This window comes from Meira miltonrushii, assembly GCF_003144205.1.
Source record: "Meira miltonrushii strain MCA 3882 unplaced genomic scaffold FA14scaffold_2, whole genome shotgun sequence".
Lineage (NCBI taxonomy): Eukaryota > Fungi > Basidiomycota > Exobasidiomycetes > Exobasidiales > Brachybasidiaceae > Meira > Meira miltonrushii.
Genome location: NW_020289944.1, coordinates 1245037 through 1271056, shown reverse-complemented (window position 1 = coordinate 1271056; position 26020 = coordinate 1245037). Strand labels below are relative to the sequence as shown.

Below are 26020 nucleotides of genomic sequence, written 5' to 3'. Positions count from 1 at the left end.
CGATCATCACCACCTCAACAACACACACACACACACACAACTCAGTAGTCCTCGTTTCCGTTCCTTTTGAGTACGGCAAACGTTGACTGATCACTCAAGATCACGTTCCAATAAAAGCAAATCGCAATCACGCTCCACTCTCTTTCAAGATCTCAACTATTCTCTCTCGCTGAAAGAGAGAGAATTGAGACAGAGAACGAGCATCTTCCCCCACAATGACATCCACCGCCAGTCCGATGCACATGTCTTCTTCAGCAGCTGCAGCTTTTGAGCTGCCATCAATGCCAGGTCCATACGAAGATTTTGAATTCTCACTCAATCTCCCCGAAAACATCACAGCCTCCGATCTTAGCTTGGTTGCATCGCCTGGCTTTGGTGACTTGTTTGGACTGAACAATGCCGGAAGCCTTTTCGGAAGTAGCGGCGGCGGAGTTGGAGGCGGCGGCGGTGGTGGTGGTACAAGTGGTGCGATGTCCAACTTTTCCGCTTCTACACCTGTTCCTCAACCTGGCACTTCCAGTGGAACACATACACCCAATTTGGTTCCCACTGGATTCAATTGGAAGAACTCCCCAAATACACCCAGAACTCATGATTTGGACGATACGATGATGACATCAACGCTCACTTCACAATCATCAAAACCAGCCTCTCATTCCACTCAACCAGGTGGACAACAGGAAATCTTTTCGGGTGGCATGCTAGGCTTAGAAGCACCACCTCAACCGCAGACAACCAGCATGCCAACCAGTCAATCTTTTGGAGCACTGTCGCAGCCTCCAGTCGCACCTTTCCCGCCTCCTGCTGGAGGTTCACTCTGGGGTAATCCCAGTATGCCATTTCAGTCATTCCCTGTCAACCAGCAGCAAGGTACTATTGGTGGTGCTGCGTTGTTTGATGCAAATGAGACCAGCTTCTTGACCAACTTCCTGTCCGGATTTGAAGGATGGGATTTCAATCCAAACCTACCGATGGATTTGCCAAGCTTTGCCGAAGCAGAAAAGCAAGCTTATCAGATGGGCACCTCGCCCAGTAGCACCGATAATAGACGCAATTCAAGACAGAGGAGTGCTTTCGGCAGCATTGGCAGGACTGGTACGAATAAAGGTTCACCGCACACCACTTTTGGCGGAAACAATCATGCAAGTCCAGCAGGAAAGATGGAGAGCAGCATTGGTGCCGCATTTGGACATCCTATGGAGGGATGGAACGACGAAGAGGATGAAGAGCAAGGTGCGAATCGAAGAACATCTGGTAATGTCGGTGTGGGCAAAAAGCTGAAAACCGAGCACGGTAGCTTTGATGGAAGAGGTGCAAAGCAACAACATCAGATGAACACTTTCAACCCTTATTATCAGCAACACGCACAACAACAACAAGCTCCACAACCACCACAGTATGACTCGCGCGAGTTGCTCTCAGAATCAGAAAAGAGGAGTAACCATATCCTGAGCGAACAAAGGAGAAGGAATCACATTCGTGAAGCATTCAAAGAGCTTGTGGATTTGTTGGAAGCTGGAAGAGAGTTTGGAGCACGAGGTTTGGGTCTGAGTTCAGGAGCAGGAACTGGAATTGAAGATGAAGGGTTAGACGATCGCAGCGACTATGAGAGCACGTTGGAAGATGAAGAACCAAGTGCAGCAACGAAGAGACGCAAACTTAAAGCTAGAAGAAGAGCTGCAGTAGAAGCAGCACGTAAAGCAGGAGCGACAGGACATGCAGCTGCAGCAGCTTTCCTCAACGGTACAGGTAGAGGAAAAGGACGTGGAAGGGGAGGAAGTGCAGGAGGAGGAGCAGGAAGCAAGAGTGCAGTTTTGTTTCAAACCGTTGATCTTTTGCATTGGCTGAACGGAAGAAATGAAGTTTTGGCAAGCCACGTTCAAGAATTGGAAGAAGCACTTGTGTGATTGTTACCAATACACACACACAAACAAACAATGATTTCATACTTTATATACTTATCCATAGGTTCCGTTAATACTTTTTTATATTCTCTGTGCTAGACTTAGAGATGTTGCTTTGGACAGTGACACACCTCTGTATTTGTAAACAAACACCATCATCTCGCAATTCGCAGTGTATCTCAAAAGTTTGAATTTGTGTGACTATCATTGCATACTGTACATTGTCGTTGTTTAGATGTGACTCAATTACCCATACCTCATACCTGCCGATCTACGTGGTGCTGCATTTCCAACAGGAATACCAACACCTGCAGTCGCACCTTGAATTCCGCCCGCAGTCTGTTCCGATACAGGTCGAACGATGGATTGTTTGAATTCCATCTTTTCTACTTTTACCTCTCCTTCGATAAGCTGATAGACGTATGTGACGACATTGGAGCCTTGAATGTCTAGCAGTGCAAAACTCGGTATAGGATCCTTGGCCGCTTTAGGCTCTTTGACTGGTTTCGACTGCTCCGTTGGCTTGGGCTGTTCTGCTGCTTTCGTTTCCTCATCTGCTTTTGAGTTTTTAGTAGTATCTGCCTGATCTTTTTTCTCTACCGGCTCCTTCTCTTCTTCATTTTCTGGTACCTTTTCTTCTTTTTCTTCTGGCTCTTTTTCGTCAGCACTTGACGTCTTGCTTACATCTGCAACTTTTGATGCTTCCTTCTCATCTTTTGTGCCGGAGGAGGACTCGGCCTTCTGTGTGTTCTTCTCTTTTTCCTCTTGGTTCTCTTCATCTGCAATCGGCCAAACGCTCGACCAGGCACCCGTAGCGCTTCCAGGATTGACGAAAAATCTCTGCTCTTTTTCAAAAGCATCAAATTTGTGGGTATGCCCAGTGATCAAAATATCTACATCCATCGATCTTGCAAGTGCACATTGACTGTCCACGTCCCCAGCGGGTACGATTTGATGACCGTGCAAGACACCTATTCGTAATGCACCATGTTGAAGCAAGACAGAATTTTGGAAATACGGGTTTTCATCCCAATCTCCACGAACTACATGAACGTCACCTGCGATCGTTCGAAGATAATCCAAGGTTTCACGATCACATACGTTTCCCGTACAAATGATTTGTTGAATCTTGCCTGGGACTAATAACTTGCGAAACTTGCTCGGTAGATCAGATGCTCGATGAGGTAGATGCAAATCACCTATCACTAGAACCAACATCTTGTAGGATTGGTGGGTGTGATGAATGGTGGGAAGCAGTGTTGGTACATGCATGTTGATCAACGCCCAAGCCAACAACAGATGTTGAGCGCGTCAGACAGGCTTTCGCTTAGTAAGCATAAGAGAAGAAAAAGCTTAAATTGTATGCGAGTCATGCATAGAAAGATAGGGCAACGATAAGAAGAAAGAGCAGAAAGATTAAACAATGTTCTCTTTATTGCCATCAGCAGCAAAATGACAATGAATCGATTAGGGCAAACGGCAACCAGGCCTCTAGGTCGACAATTGACTTGTCAAAAGTCAATCAGTGGATTACCCGGAAATCGTAGAAACATCCAACTAGCACCTGCAAAGACCAATGAACGTAAACCCCCTTCATTGCTATCCTTGGCAGATTTGAGTCCAAAACAAATTTCCGAAGTGATCGCATTATCCAGTTCGATGAAACTAGCACATCGTCAAAACTCCCCTAAACATGGCTTAGACCCGGCAAACTCACCCGCACAAGGGAAAGCACAAGCAGGTCGTATCTTTGATCAATCTTTACGGGACAGAATCGTTGCAATCATGTTCTCTAAACGAAGTACACGAACAAGAGTTGCCAGCGAAACTGCAGTATACTCTCTTGGAGGACATCCGGTGTTCTTGGGTCCAAGTGATATTCAATTAGGCGTCAATGAGAGCTTATATGATACGGCAAAGATTGTTTCTAGCATGGCAGATGGTATTATCGCTCGTGTAGGAGGACATGATGAGATTGAGGTGAGTATGTCTGACAGCATTCTAGAAATTCTCCTACTAAATTTTCCTTTTTGATTTACAGCTACTCGCCAAAGAATCAGATGTTCCCGTCTTGAACGCTCTATCCGCTCGTTACCACCCTACACAAATCTTGGCAGACCTACAAACAATGGTAGAAGATCCACTACTGTCGGTCAAAATGAATGCTTCCAAATCAGCCTCAGAATCTGATGGAAATGCAGAGTTGGGTATTCTTGCTCCTCTAAAAGGATTGAAAGTTGCTTGGGTTGGTGATAGCAATAACATCTTGGCCGATATGTTGGTTGCTTATCCTAGATTGGGTATCGACCTAAGTGTTGCTGTACCCAAAGGATACGATCGTGATGAAGTCGTTTGGGGAGAAATGCAAGATGGCTTACGTGCTCCAACCAGCTGGCGTAAGGGTGAAGTTGAATGGACAAACGATCCTGCTCAAGCCGTACGTGATGCAGACGTTGTTGTGACGGATACATGGATTTCAATGGGAGATGAAGCAAGCAAAGAACAACGTTTACGTGACTTCTCAGGATATCAAGTGACAGAAGCATTATGCAAGAATGCAAAACCTGATTGGAAGTTTATGCATTGTTTACCACGCAAACAAAATGAAGTGGATGATGAAGTGTTCTATGGTGATCGATCAATCGTCTTCCCGGAGGGAGAGAATCGAAGGTGGACAATTCAAGCTTTGGTAGATAAAATGTTTGGCCGATGGGAGTTGTAAAAAAGGCAATGTGATGTATGCACGGAAAGCCGCCAAAGAATTCGAATGAATTTATGAGTATGTGTGCGTGAAGAAAAGAACGGCGCCGTTATATCTCCTTTGTGATCACAATGCTGAGCCAGTTGAAGCGGATAAATGTTATCCGGAAAAGTGAAAAAAAGGAAAACCTTTGTACTCTCAAAGGGATGAATGCAATCGAGATCAATTACGGTATACTACGCCTCCAACTCCGAACGGAGTGATGCATTGAAAGAGTCAAAACCCTCGATCTAGATAGATGAAATGCATTAAATCCACACGCAAACCCACACAGTCCCCATGAGAATTCTTGTCCCTTTCTCCGTCCGATTCACTTGTCTTGTGTAGACGGACATCCTTCTTCTAGACCTTTCACACTCAGTCAAGCGAGCGGTCTTGCTATCATGAATTGAATTGAGTAACTTTGCCCGGCATTGCGCAATTCTGTGCAGAAAAAGACGGCCAAACGGTTGAATGTTGTGTATGGAGATCACAGACTTCCCCCTCTTTTAGCAGGATGTCCTTCATCATCACCTCCGACGGTTGAAAATCATAATCGATCATAAGACGTGATGAGCTCATCATTCTTTGAGCAAAGTGGTTTCACACAAACAACAAAAGTTCTCATACTTACATCACGAAAAGATCAAATAAAAGCGACAGTAATTGAATCAAGACATGGCCAAGGTTTATTTTGCATTTCTCAAGCTTCTCAAGCCCTGGATAGAATAGGAGGATCACCACGACTAAGCAAAGATGTATTATCCACCGCATTGGAAAACCTACTTCAACAAATTCAGGTTAATCTGCCTGGCCAGATGCAAGACATTGATTGCATCATCTGCACAATTGATGAAAATGCAAAGTACAATTTATATCCTCTTTTGACCGGGATCGAAAAGGCAATATTTGAGCCAATACCGGCTTCGATAACCACAAAGCCTTTCAACCTTTTACCTACTATTGGGGATTGGATGATGCACAAATTCAATTTTCGCCATGATTGTCGAGTAGTCGATTCCATATCGGATCTGATGGCATCCTATCTATCTTGTCCTGTTGGACCGGAAGACATCTTGGTGCAATTGTCTACCTCTGATGAGCTTTTGGTTCCCATTCGATCGGATCAACATGGGGATGCAAGTTTAAAGTTCTTGTCAAATCCTTTCTTCGTTCTTAATGACCACAAAACCAATCACAATGGCCATCGCCCATTTCTTGCTCAGATACGTTGTCAAGGCTTCGGAAAAGCACGAAATACGATCCGAGAAGAATACACAAAAACATGGAAAGCGTTCAAACAGCTTGTTCAAGTTGTAAGTCCAGGTGGAACTGCAGGCTTGGATGATAAGTTGTTTCTATTCTTCTTATTCGATGATCAAGATGATCTGCAATCCGTCAGAAGATATGAAGTTGGAACTTGTGTAAGCGAATTCAACGATTTACGTGCCAATCCTCGTTCAACGTTGGAAGGACAAGCATTGTATGTGCGCAAGAGATTGTCCGAATTGAGACAGAAAGATTCACAGACAACGGTGGATAAAACGATCGGATATTGGGGTGCTTCGAATTGTCTTCCATTCAAGCCTTTTGATAAGAAGAGCATACCTAACAAGTGTTGGATCACTAGCAACGAAACCTCAAAAGTTGAGACTGAATGCATTGCTGATGTGATGGGCCAGGTGGTTGGTGCACAATGCTTTCTAAATGGCGGCAATGAGGAATTGGCTATACCGCAGTCCTGCATTGGTGCGGTTTACTTCTGCCTCTTTCAACAGTATCTCGATCGCGGCCAACCAGAGATTAGCTATGAAGACTTCGTCCGATCATTTCAACAGCAACAATCACTCCACACCCCTACGGGAAGTACAACAGCCTCATCATCTCCAACAGCAAGCCATACGACTATGGTGGAAGAACATCAACGAACTCCTCGAGCCTCACGACGTCGACCAAGTCTGTTTAATTCACCACACGTTCACTTTTCACTCGATAAAGGAAGTAGTGGTGATTCAACACCTACTTTACGAAATCGAGCAAATCGAGCAATCTCCTCTGCTGCTGCGATGCTGAAGGATAATGACAGCATACAAGATGTAGAATCAACTCCAAGATTGCGTCAAAGACAAAGAAGTGTTTCACTTTCGGCCTCCACTATTTATTCTTCTCCACCTTCATCGACTTTTGGACAAGTTTTGAGTCCTCCAAACAGTTTGCACTCAGAACTTACCAACGAGGGAGAGGAAGATTTACACCGAATTAGTACAGAATTCTCCTCAATCGACAGTTCAGATGAAGATTTGTGGTTATTCTATGGTGCAATGTTGGAAGAATATGTACGACTATGGGATTCCATTCATCGGAATCGAACAAACACCATCAAACCCTCATCATGATCGCCAGTATGTAGCAATAGATAGCATTCATTATAGCAATATGCAATTTTTTATCTACACTTTATTTCCCTCCTTTCTTTCTTCTTATGCCAAAACTTGAGCAGCACGGAAGTACAAACGAGTTGTGAGTCCGACACCAACGAAAAAGACGGCAGAACGCAAATAAGACAAAACTTCGCTTGTGTTTGTGATGTAAACGATGTTGAATGCAACACGGCTTGCACAGTAGCCGAATGCTAAAGCGTTCAATTCTTCAGCTGGCAATTTGGCCTGTAGAAAGAAGGTTAGATCAGTAATGGTTCTCTTTTAAGGTTTTTCTGATGTACTCACGATATTGCCGGCTACAACGGCAGCAGCGAAGAAACCGAGTTGTTCTAATCCATTTTGTTGAGCGGCTTCAGCACGCAAGAAAGCAGCATCTGTGCCAGTCTTCTTTTCTTTCTTGTTGACACTTGCAACGTATTGACGTGGACTTGTATTTTCAAATTTACCACCGCTCAAAACAACGATTGCAAAGATGTGAGGTAACAAACACAAAGCAAGCGCAATTGGGACAGCATATAACGAGTAATTTGGTGTTCCCTTACCGGTAAGGGCTAAAACTTGATCGTAGAAAGTGCGGCTAGACATGATTACAACGAGAAGAGGTTATGGTGAGAAGAGAAGGTGCGAAGAGTATGCATCCACATTTGTTGAACCTCTTTCCACACCACCTCGGTGATTGATTTGAGTGGCATGTTCTTCTTGTTGCACTTTAACAGTACTTCTTATTGTGGAGTATCTTCTCATGCAAAGATAGGTTTAAATCCGGTTCTTTCATTTGCCTGTGCACTGCGTGGGTTTTGCGCTCGTCTTAGCGTGGAATGGAAACATTCGCATTGAACTAGAAATCATCTTATATAATCAGCCTTGCAAGTCAGATTATTTAATCAACGGCCCATTTATTATTTTTTTGTTTTTAGCGTGATTCTTATTCCCTTTGTTCTTTCTTATTCAAGACACACCACAAAAGTGCACTTTATCAGTATCTTTTGCTTCCCCACTTCCTTTTCTTGTAAATGCATGAAATCATTTTACCAGCATCCCTTTGTTCTTCTCAACGAAAACCGTTGGCAATTGTTGGCTGTTGATCCAAGAGAACAGCTCATTTTACCTTTTGAAGATGTAATGAATCAATGCTGAGTCGGTTCATTTGGCCCGTCTTTGCGGCGGATAGCCAATTTGGCATAAGTCCTGATGTGGTTATGAGGAGGACATTCAGGAACCAGTAGTCTTTACCAACCATTCCATCACATCCCAGCTCCCCTACCCCTTCTGACATCGCCACCAGTATACATGTCACGATGAAACGACCAAGAGAGCCAAAGATGAGCAACAAGCCACCCGTTGTAGTGGCCTCCACCAACCCTCGTGGATCGATCAAGCTCATCTTTTCCAAACTATCAAAACGTGATTATATTCTCTTCATACCTGCCATTGCAGCTTCAATAGGTGCCGGTGTCATACCCGCCCTCATGGCAAAAGTGATTGGAGGTGCATTCGATGCATTCACGCAATACAATCGAGAACAATTGAGTCCTGATCTGGTTCCACAATCACAGAAAGATGCATTCATGCATTCGATCGTTGGTGTGATTTGGAAATTTTGCGCTTTAGGTGTTGGAACACTGATATTAAGTACAACAATGATAAGTCTTTGGATAATTATCGGCGAACGAGTCGCAAAAGAATGGCGTTTGGAAACATATGCAAAAATGGACAAGAATGAAATGAGTTGGTATGAAGTTACACTTTCAAAGAATGCAGGAATAAGCTCTACCGCAGAAGGAGGAAGTGTAGGTGCAGGTGGATTGATGGCAAAGTTTTCAAGAGAAACGGATGAAATCCGAATCGCAGCAAGTCAAACTTCTGGGCAAATGATCGAATCAGCAGCAACGCTTTTGGCCGGCTTGATCTTGGCTTTTGTGTCTTGTTGGTCACTTACGTTTGTCGTCCTTTCCACAATTCCTGCAATGATGGTCATGGTACACTTTGTTCAAAAACGTGCAACCGTTTGGCATTTGATGGATATGGAAAATATGGCAAAAGCAGGAAAAGTGTTGGAACAATCTGTTCAAGCGATCACAACTGTCAAAGCTTTGAATCTACAGTCCAGGCAAGTACATGAGCTTATGGAATCGATTCACAAGACCATTATTGCTTGGAATAAGCTTGCATGGATTTATGGTGGTCGTTTGGGTGTGATGGCTTGGATGGGTTTGATGATGTTTGCCACAGGTTTTTGGTACGGTGGCTACCTGGTTCAATCCAACAAAGCATCGCCAGGTCAAATCTTTACCACGTTTTGGAGTTGTGTAATCGTTGGTAATACTGTCGGTCCAATGATTCAACGTCTCACGTTCCTCGAATTAGGCAAGGTAGCAGCCGCAAGCTTGACAAAGATCGTTCAACCTGCAGACGAAAAAGATCGCATGAAAATACAAACTAAACCTCAAATGGATGAAACAGCTTCATTCAATGACGGTTTTGAATCAGCCATACCCGGCCAAGAACATTTTGTTGATTCCCCTCAAGGTGACTTTGATGATATGGTGACTCGCATCAAGAAACGTGTGCCCTCGATCGAATTGGGACTACCAAATACACCTACCTCCAAATCGTCTTTCTACTCCGATGACAAATCGACCCGCAGACTTTTGAAGAAAAGGTCGAAATTGTCACATTTGCCTCTTTCACCCACATTTGCTCGACCGATGAAGCGTATTTGGCCGACAAGATCATGTGAAGGAGAATTGGATTTGCAACACATCACTTTCGCTTATCCGTCCCGGTCGGACGATATTGTCTTGAGTGACGTTAGCATGTTTATTCCCGCAAAAGAAACGACGTTCATCCTGGGACAAAGTGGTTCGGGTAAATCGACAATTTCCCATCTTCTACTAGGTCTCTATGACAGTTATCGTGGTTCAATGTTGCTGGATGAGCAAGACCTGCAATTCTTAGATCCAGTCTGGCGAAAAGCGCACATTTCTGCAATCGATCAAAATCCGATCATCTTTGATATGAACGTTCATGACAATATCGCTTTGGGTTTGTGTGGAAGAGTACAAGAAGACGTTCAAATTCAAGAAAACCACGTTCCAAAACTTTCACGGAAACGAGTGATTGAGGCATGCAAGATGACTTTGTTGGATGCAGATATTCGAAAGATGCCAAACGGATACGATACAAAGTTGGGCGTTGGAGGAGTAGATTTGAGTGGTGGACAAAAGCAAAGATTAGCACTTGCAAGAGCGATCATACGTGATCCTACCGTGTTAATACTTGATGAAGCAACGAGTGCCTTGGATATCACAAACAGATCTTTAGTCATGGCTTTGATTCGACAATGGCGTAAGAATAAGACGACAATCATCATCACTCACGATTGGAAGCAGATTGATCCAGAAGATTATGTGTATATGATGGAATCGGGTAAAGTTGTTGAACACGGGTACAGGACCCAATTGGAGCAATATCAAGGAGGTAGATTTGCACGTCAGATTGAGGAAGAGCGACATGATGAAGTAGCCAAGGATGTTCCAAGCCCCACCGGCATGGAATGGCGTGCATCAAGAGCACTGTCCAACCAAACCTCATTCGCAGCTTCTCAGCAGCAATTCCTCATGCAAAGACAGCATCATCGTGCTTCCAGATGGGCCGCTAGCATCTTTCCCGGTGGCGGATTGGAAGATTACATGATGGACGTTGAAAGGCACACAAGCAGAGAAGTGATGATGGCATCTCGTGAGAGTATGGACAAAGTGCCAGCATATCCAACACCTTCTGTCAAGCGCATGACACACAAGCAATCTTCTTCCTCAATCTCAAGTATGACATCTTCCACATCCACTCTGACAGGAGCATACAGTGTTGGCCATCATGCAAAATTGAGACCACTTCGATTACCGCAGGAGCAACAAATTCGCAATGTTGTACAGGATGGAATGCAACAAAGCTTGAAGAATAGTAGTGTGGCAGTGAGTGTTCGGAGACCCGATCAGCCTTTGCGAAAGATGTGGAGTGAAAATGAGTTGCAAGAGTTCGACGAAGAAGAAGAAGAGCAACTTGAAGTCCTTGATAAACAGAAAGAAAAGCAAGGATGGATTTATGATGAAGATGACAAGATTGAAAGTGGTGCAAAGGGAGATAATTTCAGTCGTATGTTCCTTGGAGCCATACGAATCACCTGGACAACACAACCAAGAAAGTTCGTGTTTACTCTGGGATTATTCTGCACTGTTATCGGTGGATGTGTTCAACCAACATTCTCGTTCATAATGGGTAAACTTCTTGCAACAATGGCAATATCCAATGCACAAGCAACCGTTACGCAACTTTCATCGATCGTGCTCGGTTTGGCATTTGCTGATGGTGCTGCACAATGTTTACGATTTGCTCTCCTACAACTTTCAGCAAATTATTGGGTTGAATCAGTTCGACGTGAGGCGGTAATGCGAACATTTTCCCAAGACAAAACTTGGTTCGATCGGGAAGAAAATTCAAATTCAACGCTCATTACCCGCTTAATCAAAGATGCAGAAGATGCAAAAAGTTTCATCAGTAGAATCATTGGTGAGATGTTGGTCGTACTCACGATGATGTTGGTAATCTTTGTTTGGGCAATCATCGTTTCATGGCAATTAACGTTGGCAGGTTTGGCTTTAGCTCCTGTGTTTTATTTCGTGATCTCCATGCAATCCAAGATTATGTTGCATTACGAGAAGCAAAACAAACTTCAACGAGAACGTGTTGCCAAACGGTTCTATATGATGATCAGACACGCCCGTGAAATTCGTGCAATGGCACTTCATCAAGTCTTTACAGCGAATTTCGAGGATGCTGTTCGATGGACATCAATCAATGCCTTCCATGCTGCTCCTTACAGCGGATTCGCATACGGGTTGAAAGATGGATGCACATATCTTGCCCAAGCGTTTTTGTATTATATCGGCGCAATCTTGCTCATCAAAGGATTATTGTCTCTTGCAAGTATGATCATCGTGTTCAACTTGATCATCTTTGGTATCACTTTTGCAGCACATATCTTGGCTTATCTGCCGAACATGACCAAATCCATCAAAGCTATTCATGATGTCAAAAAATTGTTGCATATGAACACACACAATTCAAGCGAACATGCAGGTCAATCTGTGCCTCCTCTATTTGGCTCGTTCGCATTCCATAACGTCACATTCGCCTACCCGCAACGACCAGATCGATTGGTGTTGGACAATTGTTCTTTTGTGATTCGTCAAGGTGAAAAGGTTGCTTTAGTGGGACAGAGTGGATGCGGAAAAAGTACAATTACAGCCCTGCTACAACGCTTATACGAACCAACGGACGGTGTGATCGTGATGGACGATCAATCTCCGCTATGCAGAATTGCTATCCATCACTTACGTGATCATTTGACATCTGTTTCACAACAAACTGATTTATTTGACGATACGATCAGAAACAATCTTTTGCTCGCAAACCCAAGCCTAACAGAAGCATCAATGTGGTATGCATTGGAGATCGCATGTGCTGCTGATTTCGTTCGTTCATTAGGAAAAGGATTAGATACAATCGTTGGAGAAAAAGCAAGTACAATCTCTGGCGGTCAGAAACAACGGATTGCCATTGCACGTTGCCTGGTCCGAGACCCTTCTTTCATGGGAGGAAGAGCTGCGATTCGAATTTTGGACGAATGTACTTCTGCTTTAGACCCGGAAAATCAACAAAAAGTTTCAAAAAATTTACTGAATTTGCAAGATCACCTTACCACTCTCATTGTTACGCACAAGTTGGAATTGATGAAGGCTTGTGATCGAATCTTGGTCTTGCAAAACGGAAAGGTGGTACAAGACGGTCATTACGAGCAACTTATAAGACAGAAAGGTGGTCCCTTTTCCAAATTAGCCAATGCAGGCGAGTGGGGTGCTTAGGCAGCCCATGACGCAGCAAATATCTAGATACCCATTATTGATGTATATTATTAGCTCAGAAATTGAATTGATGATTGTTTGTGTACATGTAATGCTTGTTCTACTCTTCGCTTGATTCTGTGGCTTCACTTGATTCTGCGGCTTTCTTAGAGGGAGCCCGACGTGAATTGCGCAAAGCCTTGCTCTGCTTCTTATCTTGTTCATCTTCCCAAACTTTTCGGTTTTCCAAACCTTCTTGTCCTGCTTTACTTAATAAGCCAACCACCAACTCGCACGTTCGCACGCTTTCATCGTTTGCAGGGATAGCATACGTGACCAAACGTGGATCGACATCTGTATCAATCACACCAATGGTGGGAACACCTGCTTGTGTGGCTTCATTGATGGCATAAAGATTGCTCTTCGGGTTCAAAACAACGATCAAATCTGGCTTTAATCGTTGTGTGGCCAGATTGAGAGGATCTGCTTCGACTTCTTCATTGCCTCTTGAACGACCCCGGTTGTTTCTTTTAGACTCCTTCTCGCTCTGCTCCTCACGAAGATATGTTTCGTATTCGTCTACATTTGCCAAAATTGCACGACCCAACACTTTCGGAGCGTTACTCAATGTACCCGGCAACCAACGTCCACCTGTTACATGGAACCCATTCTTGCCCAATCTTTTTGCAGCGGAGACAATTGCATGTTCCGTACCTTCGGCTGTCCCCAAGAATACAACTACACCATCCCTAAATACAGTCTCTTTGACAATCTTGCAAGCCAATCGCAAAGCAGGCAAAGTGAAGCGTTCCACATCGATGATCGTTTGACCATTTCTCGTACCATACACAAAACCAGCAGACGCTCGAGAAAGAGATGATTTTGCATGTCCGACATGTGCTGTTGCCGCCATCAAGTGGGAAACAGTCAACTGACGTGCTGTGATTGGATTCAAACGTCCGTGATGCGGCCTGTATGAATTTTCACGAGTTTGTGTGGAACCCAAATCAGCTAAATTGCGTAGACGAGCCTGTCGAATATGAAGTCTTTCCCTTTCTTGATCTATTGCAGCTTGTCTCTCGTTTGCTTTGAGATTGTCATAATATTCTTTCGAAGATGCCACTGGTTCTGCTTCCCTAACGCTACTTCCTGAAGCAGTAAGAGCATCTTTTTGGTAGGCTGAAGAAGTAAATGCTCGTCTGACAAGGCCTGATACTGACCCCTTGCCATGACCGCTGTTGCCAAGCATATGCCTTGACGTACTTGCCAAAGGACTAGCCATGATTACTGATAGTGATGGTGTGGTCATAGCATAAAAATTTAAAGTCGTACGCAGTCTTCCGACCCTGACCTATTAGTTTGCTTACGTATGAAAATGAATGAATAGACAGAATATACAAATGCTAATAAAATATGTTAACGGCTGCGGACGGAGCAATACAATTTTTACCCTACATTGTATTGCAATACAATAACAGCCGTCACGCGTGTATGCATGGGAAGAAAAAAAAATTAATTTCTTTTTAAGCACAAACAGTGGTGCTGTTGCTCGCTCTAGCAGAAGATGCATCAACTCTGGGCCTATAGGTGTGCATCTTCTAGTTTCGACTAATTTGTCCTGCTTTAATGCCCGGGGTCTAAGCGCGCGCGCCTGCCTTTTAGAATTTTTTTTTGTTGTTGCTAAAATCTTCTCAGCCTTTACCATCTTCTCGCTTTTTTGAGCGAATTTTTATCATCTTTACCTCTATCATCCAAAAATACAACAAGGACTTTTCACATCATGTCCGCCGAAATCCCAGCTGCGTCTGATGACGTTTACCAAGGTGCCATCGGTATCGATTTGGGTACCACTTACTCTTGTGTCGGTTGGTGGACCAACGAACGTGTGGAAATCATTGCCAATGACCAAGGTAACCGTACCACACCTTCATACGTCGCTTTCACCGAATCTGAACGTTTGATCGGTGATGCAGCAAAGAACCAAGCCGCAATGAACCCTCGTCAAACCGTTTTCGATGCAAAACGTTTGATCGGACGTCGTTTTGATGACCCAGAAGTGAAGAAGGATATGACAAACTGGCCTTTCACCGTCGTCGACAAAGAAGGAAGCCCATTCATTGAAGTCGATTACTTGGGTGAAAAGAAGCAATTCTCTCCTCAAGAAATCTCTGCAATGGTTTTGACCAAAATGAAGGAAATTGCTGAAGCAAAAATCGGCAAAGAAGTTAAGAAGGCAGTCGTCACAGTTCCCGCATACTTCAACGACTCCCAACGTTTGGCAACCAAAGATGCAGGTAAGTTTTTTCTCCTTGGGGACTATGTGCGCTGGGATTACACAAATATTCCATGCTAAAACTGAGATCATCGTTTTAGACGATGTATGCAGAAAACGAGATATTCATCTTGTTTAAATGAGCGCATGGCCACAGTATCACCGTGATATCTTACAACGTGACAAACTGACACACATTTTTTCTACTAACAGGAACCATCTCTGGACTTGAAGTCTTGCGTATCATCAACGAACCTACCGCTGCCGCCATTGCTTACGGTTTGGACAGCAAATCCGCAACCGAGAAGAACGTTTTGATTTTCGATTTGGGAGGTGGTACTTTCGATGTTTCATTGTTGAACATCACCGGTGGTGTTTTCGCCGTCAAGGCAACTGCAGGTGACACTCACTTGGGTGGTGAAGACTTTGACAACTCTCTGTTGGACCACTTCAAGAAGGAGTTCGAACGTAAGCACAAGGCTGACATCTCTGGTGACCCACGTGCAACCCGTCGTCTCCGTTCCGCATGTGAACGTGCTAAGCGTACTTTGTCCAGTGTTACACAAACCACCGTCGAAGTTGACTCTTTGTTCAACGGTGTTGACTTCCAAGCAAACATCACCCGTGCACGTTTCGAAGAGATTAACGCTGCCGCATTCAAGAGCACTTTGGACCCCGTCCAAAAGGTCTTGAAGGATGCCAAGATGGCCGCCGAAAAGGTTGACGATATCGTCTTGGTCGGTGGATCTACCCGTATCCCCAAGATCCAATCTCTCGTTTCCGAATTGTTCGGTGGACGTCAATTGAACAAATCTATCAACCCTGACGAAGCTGTCGCATACGGTGCTGCCGTTCAAGCTGCTGTTTTGACCAACCAAACCAGCGACAAGACTGCTGATCTTTTGTTGTTGGATGTCGCTCCTCTCTCTCTCGGTGTTGCTATGCAAGGTGACGTTTTCGGTGTCGTTGTTCCCCGTAACACTCCAATCCCATGCTCCAAGACCCGTACATTCACAACTGTCGAAGACAACCAACAACAAGTCACTTTCCCCGTTTACGAAGGAGAGCGTACTCAATGCAAGGAAAACAAATTGTTGGGTGAATTCGAATTGACTGGTATCCCACCAATGCCAAAGGGTCAAGCTGAATTGATCTGCACATTCGACGTTACATCTGACGGTCTTTTGCGTGTTTCCGCTCAAGAACGTACATCTGGACGCAAGGCAAACATCACAATCACCAACTCTGTCGGTCGTTTGTCATCCACTGAAATCGAACAAATGATCAAGGATTCCGAACAATTCAAGGCATCCGACAAAGAATTCCAAGCCCGTCACGATGCTCGTCAAGAATTGAGCCAATACGCCGAAAATGTTGAAAGCACGATCAGCGGACCAAACGTTAACATGAAGCGTAACTTGAAGGTTCAAGTTGAACAAGAATTGGCCAAGGCTTTGGAATTGCTTGAAACTGAAGATGCATCTGCAGATGATTACCGTCGTTCATCTTTGCGTCTCAAGCGGGCCGTTCAAAAGGGTATGGCCGGTGCCACAAGATAAATTGTTGGAAAAAGCTACATGTATATTGCCTCTTTATCGTACGGTCTTGTCATTAACCAAAAAAATGCTGTAAATGGTGGGCAAACTCGAAGGACATCTTTGGGGAAGCACTCTTTCATTCAGCTACTCATTCATACTCTTACATACAATTGTTCATCATGACATTAATTGATGTGATTTTCTCGCACCTTCCCGCGTGTGTGTGATAGAGAAGAGCTTATGGGTGCGCTGCGCTCATGTCTGCCCACTTTCAGGCGCGACGGGATTTTCAGGGTATAAGAAGACACTGTTATTCTGGCTTGCTTTTATTCGGCTACTCTCCACATCCGGTCGAAACGGGTAATTAACAATCTTGCTTGACAACTACCAGCTACAACTAATCAATATGGGAGAGAGTCAATTGGTGAGTAATGATTACGATGAAGAGTCAGAGCGGTAGTCATGGGAAGGATTAGATCCTAATTCTGATTCGCACAGTGACGCTGAAGCAAAAGCGGTGACAACGGCTAACGCTTCTTTCTCTCTCTCCCTCTACAACAGCCACCATTGGCACAAGCAACTGCTGGAGCTTGTGGATCGCTGGTAAGCAATACAGTCGTATACCCGCTAGACCTGCTATCAACTCGCCTGCAAACGCAATCGAAAGGTAAAGATGGTAAAGCGGGCTATCAATCCATTTATGGAGCATTGCAGGATATCGTGAAAAAGAATGGCGTTTCTGGATTATATCAAGGATGGGGAGCTGATTCACTTTCCAATGCTTTGAGTAATTTCTTATTCTTTTATTTTCGTGGATTTTTGGTGGAAAGGGTACGGGAAAGAAGGATATCATCTTCGGGTACATCTAGCAAAGCAAATTCTGCTAAATTTGCATTGACGACTGCTGAAGATTTGATTGTGGGTATGTTGGCAGGCGCTTTGAGTAGATTTTTCACAACACCTTTGAGTAATGTTACTGTACGTTTGCAAACGAGCGCAACTGCCAAGGAGAAAAAGGAGGATGAGAAAGGTAAAGGCAAGCAAGTTGAGCCGAACGATTCTGAGAGTGACGATGAAGATGAATACGGATCTGGACCTGGAATTATGGAAACGATGCAGCAGATCAGGAAAGAGAAGGGGATCGCAGGATTATGGTCAGGCTATGAAACTGCAGTCTTGCTGAGTATCACGCCTGCTTTGACGTTTTCTTTATCGCATATTATCTCTCGTGCAACTTTACCCAAATCTGCTCAAGCAAAACCGTCAAGTCTTCAAACATTCTTGGTGAATGCAGGTGGTAATGCGTTGAGCACGGCTGCTTTGTTCCCTCTGATTTTGAGTAAGACAAGATTGCAGTGGAAGAGTCCAAGCGGAAAACGGGTTTACAGGAGTTTAGCAGATGTTCTACGTAAAACGATCAGAAGGAATGGCGTCAAAGGCCTTTATCAAGGATTGGAAAGTCAATTGCTCAAAGGACTTGTTTCGCATGGAACGACTATGGTTGTCAAACAACGTGTTGAAGCATTGTTTATTACCCTTTTCTTGGTCTTGACGCAAAAAAGTGGCCAAGATCAGCTTGTCAAGTAAGATGTATGCATGCTATCAAATTGCTGATTGTAAATGTTCAGATCGCCTTGAATAAGTGTGTTGGAATGTGAAATAAGTCGCGTGCGAATGTATATGCTGCCTTTTTGCCTTTTGCCGTCGGACGGAGCTCCAGTCTAATTTCCGCCCGTTTAGCGGACACAAAAGTCTATTTTTTGGATTTGTGGCTCAGCGAGAACCTTCTGTGTGTGTTTCTGTGGTGTTGCCATTTTCTTTTTTCTTTTTCTCTCTCGCCCCGGCTCCCGATCGAAGCAAAAGCGGTAATTCACTCCACAACATAAAAGTATGATAAAAGTACTTTTGTGATACTCACACACGATCATCAAGTAGGTAGAAGAGGTAGTGGCCATTCCTTAAACCTCTCTCGTGGAAATGGTCCGCACATTCACCGATCATGCACAATTGGACATACCTTATGCGATCTTATGTCCGGTTTACTTTCTGAGATATCCAAACGAATTGGCATCTCATGTCGTATCAGTTGATGTTCTAGCAAGGCAAATTATAAGCAGACCTCGAATAAGGCAAACGTCCCAACATGAAACAATCTCCGATCCCAGCTCTTCAAGACAGGCAGCTTTGCAGCAGCAGCGGGAAGAAGCTGCAGGACCATCAAGAAGCTTTTGGGGTTCATCAATCACAGAAGGGGAGGGAGAAGATATGCAGCACATTCTCAAAACCACAAGGCTGATTCTCAAAAAAGGAACACTACCGAAATGGGCACCTTCAGGAATCTTGCGAAATGCAGAAAGTTGGGTATTGGAAGAAAGTGAAGTAGAACTGGATTCACCCTTTTCAGCATCCGATCAACGGACAGACGGAGAAGGAAGAAAGATGAAATGTTGGACACGAAACCTGGATCATACAACAGTTATGGCAGTGACGGAAAACTTGACATTCACAGAACAATTACCAGCTTCAATAGACAAGGAAGACGCTCCAATCTCCACAAGTAGATTAGATTCAACGCACGATGTTGAATCCAGTATGGGTTTCACTTTGTTGCAATCTCGAATAGAAAAGTTTGGTTATCAACGTGTACGAACGCATGTGGACACATCCAGGAAAGGGCTATGGATGACATATTCACGATTCCTACAACAACGTTTGCAAGAAGGCAGGATAAATGCTTTGGTGGTGAATGCACTTCAAGGTCAAAGTGGTGTAGAGATCCAAAATGTTCTTCCTCCATCGAAAAAGGCAAGATTGTTGGCTGCTTTACGACCACCTTTCTTAGACGGTGACTTCGTTGGACCGATTGCTAGGTTACGATCGCGTGCACATGATGTACGGGCTTGGTGGAAAGGACTCGTTCGTGGAGGAACGGCGGATAAGGAACATATGCGACTCAAACCTGCACAGATAGATGGTGATGGTATGCTCAGTCCGATGGAACGTTTACGAAAGAGGTTCTTGAGCTTACGTGATGGACATTTGCCAAACAACGAGCAACCCTCATCTGGAAATGATTCGAGATGAGAGACATTATAATATCGGATACAATGTACTATAGATCTCAGCACGTATTAAACCACACTTTGATGCATAGGGAAGGCATATATGTAGCTTGATATACACATTTAAGGATGGCGACCTTGTTGTTGCAACGTCTCCGTTTGAGAGAGATGTACCTTGTTCCATTATGGCTAAAAGTAAGGCACATCGTTGTATCTCTTCGAAAGCCGTACACCTACAGGGTACCGTAGATGATCCACATTTTTGGATGGGATTATAGAGCTTACAATACCAATACAGTCATCAGTAAAAATACATTAAAGTGGTAGCAGCCAGTGCTGCTGCCTTGAGAATATCGATGGCAAAAACGGATCACTAATCAATCAAGTTCTAGAAGATCAGTATTTTCAACGGTGGACTAGGAGCATTGCTGCTGGTACAACGTACTTTGATGCGATCCAATTAGCTCAATCAACGGATTTAAGCAATCCATCAGACTTGTGCGAGAAACATTTTTTGACGGTAAACAGTGGGCGACACAATTTTGCTTGAAGTCATCACATGCTCACTATGCTGTCTCTTACCTGACTAACTATCTGTGTCCGAAAGTTGAACAAACAAATAACATAAAAGTGAAATTAAATTAATCTTTGTTTGAATTTTACACAAATTATTTATCAAATTTATTTTCACACATTCCGTAAATGTAGTGTAAATTTTTTCGATGGAATTGCATAGATTCAATTTTCCATCTTCATCATCGACATGATGACTATCAACTTCGCCAAATAGACGGAAGACTCCTGAAATCTGCTTATTTTCTAACTTAATTTATCAAAGCAGTCGATCGCATTAAGATTTTCACATCACTTTTGCGATTATGTAAGCATGCATCCCTCTCCTCCACAAATCTTTTGTGTCATATTTCAGGGTTCTATGACCAACACTAGAAAGTGACCCTTTATCAACCCTTCTATGGTATGAAGTGGATGTCGTATATGTGTGTAATATGGAGTCGTGCGACATCATATATAAAAGCGAGATGCTGTCCATTCATTTTCTCCTTTGAGCATATCATCTCCCATCTTCTCAAAATGACTTCCGTACAAAGCATTAACGATATTCCTTCCACCATGAAGGCTGGTGTGATTAAGGATTGGAAGAAGAGCATGGCTTTAGATGCACAACATGCCGTTCCAAAAGATCTAAAAGGCTATGACATCTTGGTTCAAGTGAAAGCAGCAGGAATGTGTCATACAGACGTTCAAACATTAGAAGGCGTCTACAAATCACAAGGTACATTTCAAGGTATGATCGGTAGTCATGAACCTGCAGGTGTGGTCGTGGCTTTAGGTCCTGATGCGGAGAAAGATGGAAAAGTACAAGTTGGAGATCGTGTTGGAAGTATAAATACATATGGATATTGCGGAAAGTGCAAATCATGCAAGAAGAACGGTGAACAATTATGTGAAAACATCAAGGGTCTCTTGGGTTTGACAATTGACGGTGGATTTGCAGAATATTGCCGAATGGACGCTCGCGTTGTTGGAAAGATTCCAAAAGAAATCCCCTTCACCGAAGCAGCACCTCTTTTCTGTGCAGGAGCAACAGTATTTGGCGCTCTTAAAGCAGCTGGTGTAGAAAAGGATAAATGGCTTGCAATCGTTGGAGCTGGAGGCGGTTTAGGTCATTTAGGTGTTCAATACGCCAAAGCGTTGGGATTCAAAGTTGTAGCATTGGATAATCGTCAAGAAGCTTTGGATGTTTTGGACTCAATTCCTGATCATCTTAAACCTGATCAAAAATACCTCATCAACGACGAAAACATTGAAAAGCTCAGTGGCAGTTTCTACGACTCGGATCCTGGAGTTGATAAAGCGATCATTTGTGCTGAAGATCGTGCTCTTCCAAGGCTCACTCAGCAATTCTTGCGAAAAGGTGGAATGATCGTTGATGTTGGCTTACCCGCTGATGGTCCTTTGGAAGTGGATTCCTTCGCTTTGAGTTTCAAAGAACAAACTATTCGTGGTCGTTTGATTTGTACTCCACACGAATGTCAAGAGATGGTCGATATGCATAAGAGGAGCGGTTGCAAGACATACATCGAACAAACGTTCCCGATCGAAAAGATTCAAGATGTATACGACAGATATAATCAGAAGGATCTTAAGGGACGTATCGTCGTTTCTTTTGAGTAGATAATCTCTCCATCAATGTTCTTTCAATAATACCATATGATACACGCTTGAAGTATGCATCTGTCCCGCAATCTGACTCGAAAGCTAGTTGAGAGCCTGCCAACACAATTATGAGATCTATCCTACTCATCTTCAGTCATGCTGGAAAAGGTACTGTGTTGAATACAAATGATGACAAAAATGAGAAAAGAAAGTGAACAACCCTTCCTGTTAAGCACCTGCGCCAGTAGCTGCTCTTCGATACCAACCTGCAACGGCCATACAACCTGCCACGGCAACACTCAAAAGAGCAGCTCTACTGACGACCAAGAATACGATTCCTTGATCTGTCGAATGATGATGATGATGGTGTCCTCCAAGTTTATCACGTCTTGATCCGGCTTTACGACGTTTTGTCTTTCGACTTTTGCCTGAGCTCGGTTGACTGCCGGTATCGTCTGATCTGGCAGAAGGTGAGGCTGCCCCACTCCAACTGTGGTGTGCGCTTCGCTCTTCGTCCAACTTCTTTGCTTCTTGCCAATCATCCTCTGAGATGACCAAAGCTGGGTCCAAGTTCCTTGCTTCTAGTAAATACTGCAATGGACCGATCCCTTCATTGTCTCCTTGTATCCCCTCATGCATAACAGAATGTGCACCAAAGGGATTATTTGACATTCCTGTTAGGGGAAGTGCCAAAAGTGGCCGATCAAATTCGTACGATTGCATGTATAGGTGAGCATAAGAGACGTAAAGACGAGCCAAGGCTGTTGAACCTCCTAAAGCGGCAGTCAAGCGTTGTCTGTAGGAAGCCAAGATTGTGGACTTTTTTGCTGGATTGAGAGGGAGGTAATAGTGCACAAGATGTTCAATCGCCGTTGGTATTTCTGCTTCTCGCCAAGCTCGACGGTAACATTCAAACGCCTGCGATTCATCTCGAGTACTTGCCCCTCCAAAAGGCATGGAAGAGCTTCTTCTTGCATGTTGCATTCCCATCAATGTGAGACTTATTGGGTCCATATTGTACAAATCCTCTTCCATTTGTGCCGTTTGTCCGCTACCCAAAACAGTTGTGCTATCGTCACTAGATATTGTATCCACGGTCAACGTGCTTTCATTGACCATGGGCTCGTTCCCATCAGAAGAATCAAATGAATTTTCCCGTGACCGGCTTTGTTGTTGTCGAATAGCTTCACTGATTGCAGCATTCAGTGAACCTTGCGATTGCACAGATACGAGACGTGCAAGTGGTTGAGTTGAAGGGTGTGCCATTGCTTCCCTGGTAGGGACGGGGCCTTCTACAATACAAGGCCATATTCCACCGTCGATCTTATCCAAGTGCAAAGTGACAAGTTTGGCATCCCTTGTTGGGTCTTCGAAAGTGTCTCCTTTGCTGCTACTGGAAGGTGTCTGGCTATGCTCAATGCTGATGCTCGATTCCATACTTCGAGCACCTCCTGCTGTGGAATTGCGTGCGTTGCTGTCATCCGATAATGTCATACTTTGTGAAAGAGAGCGTGGCGATCCTATTCCTTCGCTACTTGGCATTGATGGTCTTGAAGCAAGCGTATCAATACTTCTGGCTAACATTTCAAAGCTTGATGTATCGCTTTGAACGGGTGAGTTTGGACGACTGGTCGTATTTGTGGCCACACCGCTTTCTCTTGAAGGTCTTGCGCCCGCCTTTACCCAGCCTTTACCACTAGAAGAGTTACTACTGATTTGATCGCTTGAACGTGTTCTCATTCGTGTTCTGCTTCTGCTTCGACTGCGTTTCCCGTTTGACTTTCGTTCTAATTGCCATGCAGAAGTGGTAGAATTGATCCTACCTGCTAAGCGTGCACTTACGATTGGTTTGTGGCCTCGCATTCCTGCAACGATGTAATCCTCTTCGATAGTCACATCTAATGCTTCTGCTTGTACCCAGCGTGGGACGTAGAATAGCACAGTGGCCTGGCCATGGCTTTGATGTGCAGTCCATCCACGTAGAGCATTTGGGATTTCAAACTCTTTTGGAGGTCGGATTTGTTCTTGTTCTTGCTCTTGAGGCGGGTGGATTTCAGCTCTTTCTTCTTCTGCGCTGACGGATGAAGTAGGTGATGCATTTGATGAAGGGTGAGAGGGTGAGTGTTGAGGCGTGAAGCGTTGTATGGTCGTCATCTTTGATATGTTGACATCCAGTTTCGGGGAAAGCTGTTTTGGTGTCGTGAAATAGGGGAGAGACGGATGAATGCTAAAGATTACCTTTTCTTGTATCTCTTTACATCCAAACACTCATCATGATGGTGAGCGGCCAAAGCAACAAAGTGTTTGATTGTTGTGTCATGCAAGATAATTAAACCTGCATCAATAAAAAGGTTAAAAATAAACACTGCTCAAATGCTGATGTGATTTTACTCTCTCCACAAGGCAGTTTACCATAATAATATTAAGCCGTTGCTTTGAAAACACACGCGTTTAAACTAAGAAATCGGATCTTGTACAAACACATCATCACATGAAAATGATGGTCAATATATCCTACCGGCGATAGAATTGCAAAATGGCAAAAGATGATGAATTCGATGCTGAGGCAAGTAGTGGTCCTTTGAATTTCTACTGTCGACTTCCAACAGAAAAAGGAAGGTTGCCAAATCGTAAAGCAAGTCCACCTCCTATGATCTGGTTAAAGCATATACTGGACAATTTTGATCAATCAACAGACGAATACCAGCAATCAGGACAGAATGGCAACTCTACAGGACAGTCATCACGAACAGAAAGTGGCCTGCCATCGAACTCACTCGACACAGTAACGGAAAAGGGCAATGCTTTGCAGCTAGAAGATCAGCCGGAAGAAGAGGAAGCGCCTTGGTTCTCTCAATTGGTCAATCTCCCGCAAGTACGCAGTGCAGGAGTTCCGATGCTATCACCTTCAACCTTACCGCCAACCAGAAAGACTAGAGATGCTCCTACTGTTAAAAGAAGTGACGCAATGACAAGACAATTTACAGAGCAAAGTGCAGGTAGTGCAAGTATGCATGCAAGCACCTCGTCTTCATCTATTCTAGATTCACCAGACAATCCTTCTAGAGGCACTTTCGGACAATCGCGAGCATTATACGGAAGCTCGGCCAGTTTAGCTTCCCATTTCACTTCCGCCTCCACGAATGGAGCGGCAAACAATCCAACTTCTACTCTTTCAGCATCGCCTCTGATACCGCCAGATAACTTTGCAATGGTCAATTCGTGGGTGTATCGGAGCAGCTTTCCGAAGAAGCGACATTTCCCATTCTTGCGCACGTTGGGTCTCAAGAGTGTACTTACGTTAATCTTGGAAGAATATCCAGAACAAAATATGCAATTTTTAGATCAAAATGGAATCACATTCTTTCAATTTGGCATACCGGGAAACAAAGAACCTTTTGTTCAAATCCCGCAAGATAAAATCACAGCCGCGCTGGTGACGATTATGGATCGAAGAAATCATCCAATGCTGATCCATTGCAACAAGGGAAAACATCGAACGGGTTGTTTGATCGGATGTTTACGTAAATTACAACAATGGAGTTTAACCACAATCTTTGATGAATATAGACGATTTTCCGCACCCAAAAGTCGTTCGATGGATCAAGAATTTATCGAACTGTATCGTGAAAGCGTTGTTTGGTCACAAGTTGAACGTGATTGGCTGCCAAAGTGGGCCGTCTTGGGCAAAAAGATAAGGATCTTGATTGATGAAGAAGAGGATCACGCGGCAATCACTTCGCATATAAACACATTGCCCTTAAGCGCAAGCAGATATTTACGGGATACTGCTTCATCCTCAGAGATACGGTCTCGCTTAAGAATTGTGGGAATGTGATCAATCTGGCATGTATAAAAAAATCATTAAATGTGTAGAATGGTACAAATGTGCTCTAATAATATGTACGAGAAGGTATAATGAAGCAGAGAAATAAGAATGCTTGTGTGTGTGTGGTATACAAAAAAAAAGTTGTGATTAAAT

At 43.9% G+C, this 26020-nt stretch overlaps 13 protein-coding genes across 13 annotated transcripts; 9 read left to right on the top strand and 4 right to left on the bottom strand.

Moving 5' to 3' along the window:
• Positions 1–2029, top strand: FA14DRAFT_36796 (uncharacterized protein). The gene has a single exon (XM_025502246.1). It carries the CDS (start codon positions 216–218, stop codon positions 1905–1907), a length of 1692 nt encoding a protein of 563 aa, XP_025355320.1. The 5' UTR covers positions 1–215; the 3' UTR covers positions 1908–2029.
• A 121-nt stretch (positions 2030–2150) lies between these two features.
• Positions 2151–3122, bottom strand: FA14DRAFT_122503 (Metallo-dependent phosphatase; the record flags this gene model as incomplete). Its single annotated transcript, XM_025496519.1, has 1 exon — positions 2151–3122. One exon carries the CDS (start codon positions 3120–3122, stop codon positions 2151–2153), a length of 972 nt encoding a protein of 323 aa, XP_025355319.1.
• Positions 3123–3143: 21 nt separating this feature from the next.
• Positions 3144–4915, top strand: FA14DRAFT_167424 (ornithine carbamoyltransferase; the record flags this gene model as incomplete). The annotated part of the gene is made up of 3 exons (XM_025500085.1): positions 3144–3234; positions 3400–3884; positions 3946–4915. The coding sequence occupies 3 exons, from the start codon at positions 3144–3146 to the stop codon at positions 4624–4626; spliced, it is 1257 nt and encodes a 418-aa protein (XP_025355318.1). The 3' UTR covers positions 4627–4915.
• A 495-nt stretch (positions 4916–5410) lies between these two features.
• On the top strand, positions 5411–7040 carry FA14DRAFT_171713 (uncharacterized protein; the record flags this gene model as incomplete). Its single annotated transcript, XM_025500348.1, has 1 exon — positions 5411–7040. The coding sequence occupies exon 1, from the start codon at positions 5463–5465 to the stop codon at positions 7038–7040; it is 1578 nt and encodes a 525-aa protein (XP_025355317.1). The 5' UTR covers positions 5411–5462.
• A 12-nt stretch (positions 7041–7052) lies between these two features.
• FA14DRAFT_132973 (uncharacterized protein) lies at positions 7053–7810 on the bottom strand. Its single transcript, XM_025496960.1, has 2 exons — positions 7371–7810; positions 7053–7310 (listed from the first exon to the last, which is right to left on the bottom strand). The coding sequence occupies exons 1-2, from the start codon at positions 7668–7670 to the stop codon at positions 7125–7127; spliced, it is 486 nt and encodes a 161-aa protein (XP_025355316.1). The 5' UTR covers positions 7671–7810; the 3' UTR covers positions 7053–7124.
• Positions 7811–8383: 573 nt separating this feature from the next.
• FA14DRAFT_123309 (P-loop containing nucleoside triphosphate hydrolase protein) lies at positions 8384–13009 on the top strand (the record flags this gene model as incomplete). Its single annotated transcript, XM_025496563.1, has 2 exons — positions 8384–10757; positions 10941–13009. The coding sequence occupies 2 exons, from the start codon at positions 8384–8386 to the stop codon at positions 13007–13009; spliced, it is 4443 nt and encodes a 1480-aa protein (XP_025355315.1).
• A 100-nt stretch (positions 13010–13109) lies between these two features.
• On the bottom strand, positions 13110–14292 carry FA14DRAFT_144614 (ribosomal protein S2; the record flags this gene model as incomplete). The annotated part of the gene is made up of 2 exons (XM_025497249.1): positions 13547–14292; positions 13110–13480 (listed from the first exon to the last, which is right to left on the bottom strand). The coding sequence occupies exons 1-2, from the start codon at positions 14268–14270 to the stop codon at positions 13110–13112; spliced, it is 1095 nt and encodes a 364-aa protein (XP_025355314.1). The 5' UTR covers positions 14271–14292.
• A 332-nt stretch (positions 14293–14624) lies between these two features.
• Positions 14625–16910, top strand: FA14DRAFT_160359 (putative SSB2-heat shock protein of HSP70 family, cytosolic). Its single transcript, XM_025498640.1, has 2 exons — positions 14625–15282; positions 15474–16910. The coding sequence occupies exons 1-2, from the start codon at positions 14769–14771 to the stop codon at positions 16817–16819; spliced, it is 1860 nt and encodes a 619-aa protein (XP_025355313.1). The 5' UTR covers positions 14625–14768; the 3' UTR covers positions 16820–16910.
• Positions 16911–17182: 272 nt separating this feature from the next.
• FA14DRAFT_144607 (mitochondrial carrier) lies at positions 17183–18385 on the top strand (the record flags this gene model as incomplete). The annotated part of the gene is made up of 2 exons (XM_025497248.1): positions 17183–17222; positions 17360–18385. Exons 1-2 carry the CDS (start codon positions 17205–17207, stop codon positions 18383–18385), a joined length of 1044 nt encoding a protein of 347 aa, XP_025355312.1. The 5' UTR covers positions 17183–17204.
• Positions 18386–18778: 393 nt separating this feature from the next.
• Positions 18779–19546, top strand: FA14DRAFT_114139 (uncharacterized protein; the record flags this gene model as incomplete). The annotated part of the gene is made up of 2 exons (XM_025496035.1): positions 18779–18933; positions 19090–19546. Coding segments are annotated over 2 exons (612 nt in total), but the record flags the coding sequence as incomplete, so codon positions are not given.
• Positions 19547–20867: 1321 nt separating this feature from the next.
• Positions 20868–22161, top strand: FA14DRAFT_184330 (GroES-like protein; the record flags this gene model as incomplete). Its single annotated transcript, XM_025501385.1, has 2 exons — positions 20868–20872; positions 20970–22161. The coding sequence occupies 2 exons, from the start codon at positions 20868–20870 to the stop codon at positions 22054–22056; spliced, it is 1092 nt and encodes a 363-aa protein (XP_025355310.1). The 3' UTR covers positions 22057–22161.
• FA14DRAFT_36640 (uncharacterized protein) lies at positions 22162–24430 on the bottom strand. Its single transcript, XM_025502244.1, has one exon. The coding sequence runs from the start codon at positions 24190–24192 to the stop codon at positions 22267–22269; it is 1926 nt and encodes a 641-aa protein (XP_025355309.1). The 5' UTR covers positions 24193–24430; the 3' UTR covers positions 22162–22266.
• A 76-nt stretch (positions 24431–24506) lies between these two features.
• Positions 24507–25995, top strand: FA14DRAFT_160356 (uncharacterized protein). Its single transcript, XM_025498639.1, has one exon. The coding sequence runs from the start codon at positions 24575–24577 to the stop codon at positions 25874–25876; it is 1302 nt and encodes a 433-aa protein (XP_025355308.1). The 5' UTR covers positions 24507–24574; the 3' UTR covers positions 25877–25995.
• Positions 25996–26020: the final 25 nt, after the last annotated feature.

Coding starts and splice junctions, on each gene's coding strand:
- FA14DRAFT_36796 (XM_025502246.1), top strand. CDS start 216: ATGACATCCACCGCCAGTCCGATGCACATGTCTTCTTCAGCAGCTGCA.
- FA14DRAFT_132973 (XM_025496960.1), bottom strand. CDS start 7,670: ATGTCTAGCCGCACTTTCTACGATCAAGTTTTAGCCCTTACCGGTAAG. Junction 7,311..7,370: donor CCGTTGTAGCCGGCAATATC/GTGAGTACATCA, acceptor TTCTTTCTACAG/GCCAAATTGCCAGCTGAAGA.
- FA14DRAFT_160356 (XM_025498639.1), top strand. CDS start 24,575: ATGGCAAAAGATGATGAATTCGATGCTGAGGCAAGTAGTGGTCCTTTG.
- FA14DRAFT_36640 (XM_025502244.1), bottom strand. CDS start 24,192: ATGACGACCATACAACGCTTCACGCCTCAACACTCACCCTCTCACCCT.
- FA14DRAFT_160359 (XM_025498640.1), top strand. CDS start 14,769: ATGTCCGCCGAAATCCCAGCTGCGTCTGATGACGTTTACCAAGGTGCC. Junction 15,283..15,473: donor TTTGGCAACCAAAGATGCAG/GTAAGTTTTTTC, acceptor TTCTACTAACAG/GAACCATCTCTGGACTTGAA.